The 10,618-nt window shown below is 39.6% G+C and overlaps 2 protein-coding genes across 6 annotated transcripts in view; one reads left to right on the top strand and one right to left on the bottom strand.

Annotated features, from left to right (window-relative positions):
* The first annotated feature begins 57 nt into the window (after nucleotides 1-57).
* On the top strand, nucleotides 58-10,390 carry vangl2 (VANGL planar cell polarity protein 2). 5 transcript variants are annotated; one of them, XM_079457194.1, is made up of 9 exons: nucleotides 58-317; nucleotides 648-703; nucleotides 4,029-4,283; nucleotides 5,760-5,883; nucleotides 6,187-6,794; nucleotides 7,876-8,012; nucleotides 8,128-8,263; nucleotides 8,351-8,594; nucleotides 8,888-10,390. In XM_079457194.1, exons 3-9 carry the CDS (start codon nucleotides 4,213-4,215, stop codon nucleotides 9,146-9,148), a joined length of 1,581 nt encoding a protein of 526 aa, XP_079313320.1. In that variant the 5' UTR covers nucleotides 58-317; nucleotides 648-703; nucleotides 4,029-4,212; the 3' UTR covers nucleotides 9,149-10,390. The 5 variants fall into 5 exon arrangements, with proteins under 5 accessions (XP_079313320.1, XP_079313319.1, XP_079313321.1 ...); XM_079457195.1 differs by having other exon boundaries at nucleotides 291-432; XM_079457193.1 differs by lacking the exon at nucleotides 648-703 and having other exon boundaries at nucleotides 90-317.
* The window catches only part of LOC306894823 (uncharacterized protein), a 43,685-nt gene continuing 33,159 nt past the window's right edge, over nucleotides 93-10,618 (bottom strand). Inside the window, exon 8 of the mRNA XM_079457650.1 lies at nucleotides 93-207. Within this exon, the coding sequence (XP_079313776.1) occupies nucleotides 174-207 (34 nt within the window). The 3' untranslated portion in view covers nucleotides 93-173. The remainder of the gene's footprint in view (nucleotides 208-10,618) is intronic.

Genomic DNA, 10,618 nt, shown 5'->3' with positions numbered 1-10,618 from the left:
GTGTTGTGTCCATTTCTTGGCTCTAGTGTAGTTAGGGGTTGTGGTGGAGGGGGAGATTGGAGATATATCGTGGGGGCCTGCTGCCGGACGCTATTGTGAGATTCGGGAGAGGCGGAGCAGGAACGTGGGGGAGGTAGGGTCGACTCGGGCGTCCATTCGGGGCGTGTATCAGCTCAGGTTTGAATGGAAACGGAAATATGCGAGTTTCTGTGAAGAAAAAAAAACACGAGAATTAGAGCCCGCGGGACAGAAAACATCACATATTCATCCATCCGGAGCACTCAAAACAAGAGAAGGATCTTGCTCGTCCGCATACTGTAAGTTTGCAATGAAACGAGGGATTCTTTAAGCTTTATTTCACCGTATGGATTATTGTTCTGAATAAAATGCAGAAGTGGAGAGCATCGTGGAGATGGCGAAAGTATCAGACACGTAATTTGTTTTAACGTTTTTCTTTAATATCCAATTCGGGTGTTTGTGTAAGTGATTTAATCGCTCTGAAGTAGAATAGCAACATTGAAGTACGAGAGAGCGGGTTACGGACGTGCAATGTGTCTTGTGGGAAATTATCCTCTAGGATTTGCTTGACTTTTAAAACTGTAAACCGAGCAGCCGAGTGAAGGTTTGATGAACCTGGTGTGTTTCAGAGCTTCCCCCGAACTCTCCTTTGTGTCCAGCCTCAAAACACCCGTTGAAAGAAAAGGTACGCCTCGTCGTCCCGGACGGCGTTTTTATATCATTTGTTCATTGCCACACGTATTTGTGGATGCTTCGACTGTGTTTCGTTTTAAGTGTTTGACTGTTTCTGTGCATTGATATATTCACCTTTAGGAAGTCAGATTCGTTTAGTGAATCGATTCGACGCTGTTCGTTTCGAGGAATCGTTCGAGTCATCGTTTAATGTGGAGCTAGCAGTGTCCGGGCGACATTTACATGTTCACTGTTCTAGTCAAATAGAATTCGGTTAGTTCGTAACAGTCGCGTTGATAAGGACGGTTTAATAAAGTCATTCGTTCGTGATATCTATACACAAGCTATTTAATAATGGATGGTTATTGGACAACGCCAGAGGTGCAGGTAGATCTTGTGAAAATTATATAGCAATTCCTTCATTCCACACCTAAAAGCATTGTTCAATTGTAACTTTCTGAACGTTTATTGGGGTTAACAAAATAAAATTTATTTAAGAAAATGGTCCTAGTATAGATTCATAATTTCAACCTATTGGTGTGGTTTGTAACTGTTTGTATCTCGTTGTGTAAACCGTAGCACGATCTTGTAGGAACTCTCGCTTTACCTTGTCGCATAAATGCAAACGGCGTGTTTAGTTCTTCTTGCACTATTGAAGCAACTTTTTCTTAGTCAGTAAGTACGTTCATTATTTAACGTGCAGCACGGACAAGTTGGCTTAAACGTGTTTTATATTGTGTATTCGCTGTATCTGGGTTACTTTGCAACATTGGGTGTCGTCGTACGGAGGCCCCAAAGCCTGGAACTGTCGTAGGTGAGGTGGCTGAAGTGTTGCGCGTGTCAGCCGTGCGTGATTGACGCTGCCAGTCCGAGGCCCCGAGGCCCAGCTGGGTGAGCTCAGATGTCCCCCGTGCCGTTACCAAGGAGACCGTAACCCGAGCGTTGGTTGGAAATACTCAATGGACGCGCATTTTGAAAATCCTTTCAGCTTCATAACATATTTTATCTCTCAAACGTTTAATCTTTTAATTTCTACTTTGTACGCGCAATGTGTCATTTATGGTCTGAGAGCCTGAGCATGTGCGTTCACTTATGTTTTTTTTTTTAAATAGGTCGGATGAGAATTAAATAAAGGGTAACTGTATATTCTAGACAGAATACACACCTGGGACTGGTGTCTTGGTTCATAAATCACAGATGCCACGCCTAGACAGCATTACAGCTGACGCATATCTGAAGTTTTATAGAGAAAAAATAGCCAAACGTGTCCTAGGTTTATTTGAATGGTGATGCCTACTTTGAAATGGCAGACAGTGAAATCGGATATAACTTTAGAAATGACATAATTGGACAAATGTATGTTTGTTATTCTTTATGGTTGAGAGTACATCACACATGTTCTTGAAGTGTTTACCAGCAGTTTCCTCTCAAATAGGACACAGCTGGAGGTACATGTGATCATCTCTTTATATTTACGATCTTTAAATGATGATGAAACCGTAAGAAATTAAATTATTCAGATTTGCTTTTGTTACATCAATAATTCTTGAATCTAAACAAAAAGACTTTTCCACCCAAGTGTTATGTCTCAAGTTTGAATTGAAGGACTGTGACCTCAGACTGATGGGTGACACATGTTCCAATTCTTTCCTGGACAAATGGTGTCACTGATGGTCTTATCAGCTCTGTAAACAAGTCCCGACAGCCCACACACACACGGAGACGGCGTGTGTTTGTTTGTCCTTAAACGCTGTCTGTCTCTTTGCGTCTCACATGATTCTTGTTAAGACGGGAGTCTGAGAGGGTGAAATGCAAAAATAGAGTGGTGGTGCTTCATTGGGATAATCAAATCGAGCAGTTATTTAGGAATGAGCAAAAACAAAATAGTCTAGAATTAGAGGCATAATGTAATATAAATAAAAAAGAATCCGTTAATATCAGCTTTCATAGGTGGTTTGATGTGTAAAGGTTAGCTTTAGTCTTGGAAACGGAGAACCCCCCCATTGACCCTTCATACATGCCCCTGTATTCATTCCCATAGTAACAGCCAAGCTCAGTTGCCGTGGAGATGACAGGCGGCGGCTGAAGAATGTGTGTGTGTTATTGAGTAATGAGTGTTTTATGGAGATTGAGAAGGATATGAAAGCTAGTGCAGGGGGGCTTGGCGGAGCTTCGTTACTAAAAGCTTTTTGTTAAGTGCGCTTATCTGTCACTAAAACATGATTTGAAAAGGTTAAATTATGATGACAACTTTGATTCATATTTTATATTTAACACAAAAAGCCTTGTTCATGAAACGAGATGTCCCGATCAAGTTTTCTGTGTCCTGATCTGAGATGTTGAGTATCTGCTGATGCTTGGTACTTACTTCAAGTACATAAAGGTGAAGAGTTTTAGTTTTTATATAAACGTTGGCCCCCTATACATATATTGCAAGTGTCTGTTCCATAAAAACATTTTTTACAAAAGTGGGAATTCGCAACCAACCCAATTTTCCTGCATTCACTGATGTGTATTTTTCCCTTAAAACGAGTTCACGCAAACCACACCCATGCCGCCATGACTCGTGTATCTATAGATTTCATCGATAAAACACAGAAAAGCTTCCATGGGTTCTAATATTATCTTCAAATTATAAATAGACAAGTAATCTGCACATATTTATTTGTGTTGCATTTTCTTTATTTCCTGTTTTTTGAATGTTTAATGTTTTTCGATGCTTGGAGATTAGAGACCCAGGTTCGAAACTCCCTTTGGCCCAATACGTTTCCCATCACATATCAGATCGTAAAGGCATTTATTTTCAATAAAATAATCAAAATATTTGAAAAGTCACTAACAAGTGTTTAATTATAAAGTGTATATAAGTGTGTATTATTATTATAAAAACTAGATTTTTGCTAATTTTTACTTGGTGTAACATATAGTGCATCACACTGCCTTGTTTTAATAACTGTTTAAATGTTGGACCATTTCAGTTAAAAACGCGGACAAACCATGGACAAAATTTCTGTCAACTTTAAGTAGCAGGATGATTTATTTATACTTTTACAGAACTGGTTATCTCCCAGGTATTATTTCGGCACATATCGTTTATGCAAGGCGAATCAAACCTGGACCACACAAGTAACTGGTCAGTTGCATTATAGCGCTGATCGATGAAATCGAATCATAGACATTGTGGGGTGGTCTTTTTTGTCAAGGGGCTGGGCTTACGCTTAACTGGTTTTGTGGAAGATTCACACCATTCACTTTCTATACACTTTTGCAATGCATTTGTAGAGTTTCCTGTAATAATCAAGCAATTGTTGCGTTGTTGGCTTTTGTTTTTCCTGCAGATCAATACACTCCAGTCATTCAGCCTCCAAGATAGATTCTCTCAGGAGTAAGGTTGAACTACTGAAGCTGCCGTTGACCCTGTCATCTAAATCCATCTCCGAGCGCAAAACTCAGCTGGGCGCAACCACAGAGCGCTCCAGGGGTGGAGCTGGGGTCCACAAACCCTGCCCAACAGCCCCAGACATGGACAACGAGTCGCAATACTCTGGCTATTCTTACAAGTCTTCCCATTCCCGCAGTTCTCGCAAGCACAGGTACATATACACGTGTAGTTTTAAACCCAAATTGTTCTTTGATTGATAATTTATTTTTTCTTCTTGAAATCATTTTGCAGCGTAGCCTATAATAATCCAACAGTTTTCGTTTATTCATATTTTTATCTTATAGTGATGCATGACGCTTTTAATTAAGTGTTTTGTTATAGGGTTGCAGAGTACAGTACATTCTTTCAGCAGTCAGTTATAGGCCTCATATAAGCTATTTTAGGCTAAATATTTTTATATTGTATAATATTGAAAAGCAAGACAAAATATAAAAGCAAATTTTTACCATTCGGTTATGCAATAGTGAAAAAATTGGTTTAATGTAAATTTTTTATTCGGCTTTTATTGGCCAATAATTTTCATTTTCAGTGCATCCCTTATAAAAATTAAAGACTCAGCATTGTCTTTTTTCAGTCCTTGGTCCAACCACAATCAAAATAAGAGAATTGCCTTTTTTTGGTCCTTGGTCCAACCAGACTCAGCATCGTCTCTTTCGGTCCTTGGTCCAACCACAATCAGACGTTCTAAACACCATGTTTGCGCCCGTGAAAAGCATTGTGTATCGCAACCCTTTCGTCCCTTTTTATAGCAGTGTTTTGGATGAAGAGAAAATGGCATTGATATTTATTATTCAGTTCACCCGTCTGATCGAAACTGCTATGCTATGAAAGACAGTTGCCAATCTTTCTTTCAAATTTCCGCTTCAAGAGCTCTGACCTTCTAAGTGAGAAAGGCACTTGGGTTGGATTTGATATTCGTCTGAAGTTTGTCCAGAAGCTGTAGTTTCTGGTAGTTGAGTTGTAGTTGATATTTAATAATTATTTTAGAGACTGATCAATTCCCTTCATAATGCATTAATATGTCGCAAATTACTTCTGTATTGCCTTCTTTTTTATGATGCTCCTAATAACACTTTTCTTTTCTTTTTGAGCTCTTATAACTCTCATCAATCAGGACCTGCACTTACTTTCTCAATAACTCTTTTAACATCAGTCCCAAAGTTTACTTTCTCAATTCTGCATGTTTTAATACCGAAAAACAAAAAGATCAAGTGCTCAATCGCTTTGCTTCTGATTGACACGCATCCTTTTTATATTAGGAAGGTGCATCTCTCAGAAAACTTAGACAAATAAAGATAATTTTAGATGTTTAATTACGTCTTGGCGAGACAAGGGCAATGTTTTCTTTTTTTTGTAAATCTCAAATTAGACCAAAATCCGTATTTTTCACCTTTTCCTGTAGCTCAAAATTATAGTCATGTGATTAGTTGCTGCTCCATGGGTGTGTGCACCTGAAAAACTTGTGCAGGCCAAAAGACTATAGAAAATGACAATTCCATTTTAATTCTAAAGTGAACTGTCCTTTAATGCTATATTTATGTTTTATTGAATATGATGCCTTTGTATCATTTGTATATATTGCCTCTGCATTATGTACCCTGACCTCTCATTGACCGTTGTTGTTTAGGGACAGGAGAGACCGGCATCGCTCTAAAAGCAGAGAAGGCAGTAGCAGAGGAGACAAATCGGTTACTATCCATGCACCCGGAGAACCACTGCTAGATGCAGAGTCAACCCGTGGAGATGACCGGGTTGGTACTGCTATATATCTGTGTGAGAAACAAGTCAAATTTGCAGCATTGTTACCGGTAATCCACATCCTCAACCAAAGTTAGGTTTGGTATGATAGAGAATGTCTCGGACCAAGGGAAAAAAATGTGGATACATGGATGCAATCATTACCTTTGATGTCAGAAACTCCCAGCTGTGTTTCCACCAAAACACCCATTTTGCACCATCAATTATTTGATTATATAAAATAGGTTTCAACGTTATTTTGTAATTTTCCCTCTTGCTGTTGCACTTATATTCACTATCTTTTCGTTTCTCCTCAGGATGACAACTGGGGTGAGACTACCACCGTTGTTACAGGTACATCTGAGCACAGTGTCTCCAATGAGGACCTCACTCGGGCATCCAAAGAGCTTGAGGACTCTTCGCCTTTGGAATGTCGCCGTTTTGCTGGTCCCATCTTGAGTGGCATTTTGGGTTTATTTGCCCTTCTGACGCCTCTCGCCTTCCTCCTGCTGCCTCAGCTGCTGTGGCGTGACTCTTTGGAGCCCTGCGGGACCCCCTGCGAAGGACTTTACGTCTCTCTCGCCTTTAAACTCCTTGTCCTACTCATCTCTTCCTGGGCTCTGTTTTTCCGGCCTTCCCGTGCTACGCTCCCGCGTTTCTTTGTTTTCCGCTGCCTCCTAATGGCTTTGGTGTTCCTCTTCGTGGCCTCCTATTGGCTGTTCTATGGTGTGAGGGTACTGGAGCCGAGAGAACGGGATTACAGAGGCATAGTGGGTTACGCAGTCTCGTTGGTGGATGCACTGTTGTTTATCCAGTATTTGGCTCTGGTGCTCTTGGAAGTGAGGCACCTTAGGCCGGCTTTCTGCCTTAAAGTGGTGCGTACAACTGACGGAGCCAGCCGCTTCTACAATGTGGGTCATCTTAGGTGAGTATGTTTGTGAAAAGCACTTTTTTGTGGTAAAAAAATTATTTGATAAAATAACACATTTTGCCATACTAAAAAGGTAGGGATGCCACAATACTCAATATAATATGTAACCGTTCACACCACACGTTTATTTCCATTACAGCAATAGCAAGTTTGGCATTCCGTTATATTAAATACTCTGTGCAAAACCTCTTCAAGAAGCTTATTTTTCTAACATGTTGATGAACAGTAAACCAAAATCTGCTGTGCGATGGCAGTGTAAATCTTTGCATTTATTCAATACCCCAGCAATTTGTACCAGTTGATTTTTGCTTAAAGATGATAAAATAAGTCAAGTTAAATAAAGAGAATTTCAATAAAAATAGTTTTTTTAAAAACGTTTTACTGTTCCGGTCTCATAAGCATGGAACAATGAAAATACAATGTGCTAAGCTATCAGAGCCGAACCGAAAACCGTGGGATGAGGTGTATTGTTGCATCCCTATTAAACAGATCTGTTGCTCAGTGAGTGAAGTGTTGCTTTTTATCTCTGTTGAACGAAATGCTGTAGCTATGGATTGTTTTAGTAATCGAGTATTCACTTATTCTATATCAATCGAGTCAATTCGATCAATCGAAACTTCAGCATATGCATGATGCATTTAGTTTGCCTAATTCGTTGTAATTTTTCAAAGTTGGTATATGTATTTGTCCACATAAATCTTCTGTAGTTGACCAGACTTTTATTTTGGCAGGTCGTAGGAAGACGCTTATTTTTGAGCGTGTGTTTGATAGCTTCACTCGGTAGAATCAATGTTTTGAAATCATCTCCAGAGCTACTCTGAGAGTTTAAGTTCATGTTGTCATATTGTCACAGTCTCACAGTTGTCAGAGCTGAAATAAAAGCCTCTTTTTTATTTATTTTTCTGTAATTTATTCTGCAGCTTCTTCTTTGTTTAAAAAACATGTCGAGCTGTGCGTCCGTAATAATAGTCCATGGGGAAACGCAGTGCCCTGTCTGTACTGTAGTTAAATGGATTCGCCTTACAAATTCAGAGTAAATATTATAATGTAAATAAATTATGTTTTTTATTCTCAGCATCCAGCGAGCAGCAGTGTGGGTTCTGGATCACTACTACACTGATTTTCCTGTTTACAACCCCGCTTTACTTAATCTACCCAAGTCCATCCTCTCTAAAAAGATGTCTGGATTTAAGGTGTACTCCCTTGGAGAAGGTGCAAAACTTTTTTCTTGCATGAATTTTTCATGCTTGCTTTTCTTTGCCCCTCCCCCCCCTCTGTTTTTCAAACCCATATTTATTGAATATTAATGTTTATTTTTCTTCGACAGAGAATAGTACCAATAACTCAACGGGTCAGTCCCGTGCTATGATCGCCGCTGCCGCCCGCAGAAGAGACAACTCTCATAATGAATACTACTACGAGGAGGCGGAGATGGAGCGCAGGGTCCGAAAGCGCAAAGCCAGGTCAGAGTCCAGCAATTATTATAAAATAAATATTTGTGCGTGCCATTGCAAAGAACATTTACTAACATTAGGTGTTTGGCCTTTCAGACTGGTGGTGGCAGTAGAGGAGGCATTCACACATATCAAAAGGCTTCAGGACGATGAGGCTGCATCATCGCCCAAGCATCCCCGTGAGGTGATGGACCCTCGGGAGGCAGCCCAAGCCATCTTTGCCCCTATGGCACGAGCCATGCAGAAATACCTGCGAACCACACGACAGCAACCCTACCACAGCATGGAGAGCATCATTGCTCATCTGCAGTTCTGCATTACCCACAACATGACACCGAAGGTGAATAAATACATCTTTAGATTTATTTGGAATAGAATCAAATTAATTTAATTACATTTTAATCCTAAATTGGATTGCTTACGGTTTTAAATGTTCTTTGCATCATGCATACTAGTTCACAAACTTTGTAAAACAAAACAGTTAGTACATTACTTACACTTTGCAGTACGCAAAATGGTAGCATTCCATTTTGAACATTGTTTTTCTAAAACATACATTTAAACATTCATTCAGCCAATTGCATTTTTCTTTTTATTAGAATTTTAACTTGATTCTCTTCATCTTTCTATCAGGCTTTTCTCGAACGTTACCTCACCCCTGGCCCTACAATGCAGTATCAGCGAGAAAATGGTAGAGGGCGCCAGTGGACTTTGGTTAGCGAGGAGCCAGTGACATCCGCATTGCGCCAGGGGCAGGTTTTCTCCCTTCGTCGTCTCGATTTTGCTCTGGTCGTCACTGTGACACCCCTCCCCTTTCTCAACCTGGGAGAGGAGTTCATTGATCCCAAGAGCCACAAGTTTGTCATGCGGCTTCAGTCTGAAACCTCTGTTTGAGAAGAAAATGAAAGCAAGAGGACTAACACTAATGGGGAACTGAGGCCGATCCATACTAAGGGCAGTACAAAAAAAGATAGCAGGACTGAGGGAGAGAACCACTTTTACTTTTAAATATCACTTTTACATCTTTTAAATGACTCTTGTATTTTTTTTAAACTCTGAACTGCCTTTAAACGGTCTCTGGACTGACTAACACATATGCATTTCTGCTGTGAATTGTTTATCGTATATGATGTCATATATCAGTTCCCATTGGTGCTGAGGGGTTACTGCACAATACCGGCGATTTATAAAAAATTCTAGGTGCCATAACATGGCTGCCTATTACACTACAAACAATTGAAACACCTTTAAAACCCCGTAATTGTCACTCAAAGGTGATACAAACACTGTAAATGTATCGATAAAGGTTGTAGCTAATGTAGAACACTCAAGTGCTTTACTGTTTTATTACTGTGTACAACTGGGGGTCACAATGGCATGTATGTTTGTAACTCTACTCGGCATAGAGCTTTGTATCTGTTGGGAATGTAATTTTAAGACTTTGTGTGTTTCTTGTTGCAGTTCTTGTCTTTATTCTTATAAATCAAGAGGCCTTTATATCATTCACTTATGTTTCTGTTGAAAAGTGGTTGTGTATACCAGCAATGACACTGTCCCTACAGTGCGTCTTTTTATTCCAGTTGTATTTGATATGTAGTGTAAGTCTGTCGCACACGACCAATCAAATGTAACCTTACAGAAATACAGCTGTGTATGTTATGAATGTGTGCCAAACTGTTATACTTCTGCCTTCATTCGAGCTGTACCTATGCACACGAGTAGCTGGTTGGATTTAAATCAACCTCAGATTTATGGGCAGTTGAACTGGAAAGTCCAATGTACTTAACTGGTTCCTCCGGCTTTGGGTCATTGTAGTTTTTCACCTTACATTTTGTACATAAATATTTCTCATTTTATACGAAACAACCTGGAATTGTGTAGGTTGCTTTAAGCTTTTCAAAACTGGTGTTTATTTTTAGGCCTGATACATGCATGTTGGCAAAGCAGTCTTGTAGTTTTTGTAACGTTTCTTTTTTATCATTTTGTATGACAGCTAAGCTAATCTTTTAACGGTTTTCCCTGAAAAATGGTTTGTAAACAGATTTTTGGTTATTGCGTGGAAAACCTATTGGCAATTGATCATTTTAAAACTAAAATGTTGCAGCGTTTTTAAATAAATCTATTCAACTTTAAATCACTTCTGGTTCATGATGTGATATACTGACAAGGAAACCAATAGCTTTCCTTTGGTAAGGACTAGGTATACTTTTTTCTCATGAACAGCTGAGTTTTCAAGCCTTTCAGATGTGCAAAGTGTTGCAACCAAGTGGACCTTTGTGTCATGCTAGTAGCATTACTAGCGTTAATGTGCATGCGCGTGTTTGTGGACTGCCCTTAACTTCCGAAACCGGTACACATGTGCAA

Source organism: Barbatula barbatula, assembly GCF_947034865.1.
Source record: "Barbatula barbatula genome assembly, chromosome: 1".
In the NCBI taxonomy this organism is placed as follows: Eukaryota; Metazoa; Chordata; class Actinopteri; order Cypriniformes; family Nemacheilidae; genus Barbatula; species Barbatula barbatula.
The sequence above is the reverse complement of the archived record's forward strand: the minus strand, read 5'-3'. Positions and strand labels throughout refer to the sequence as shown.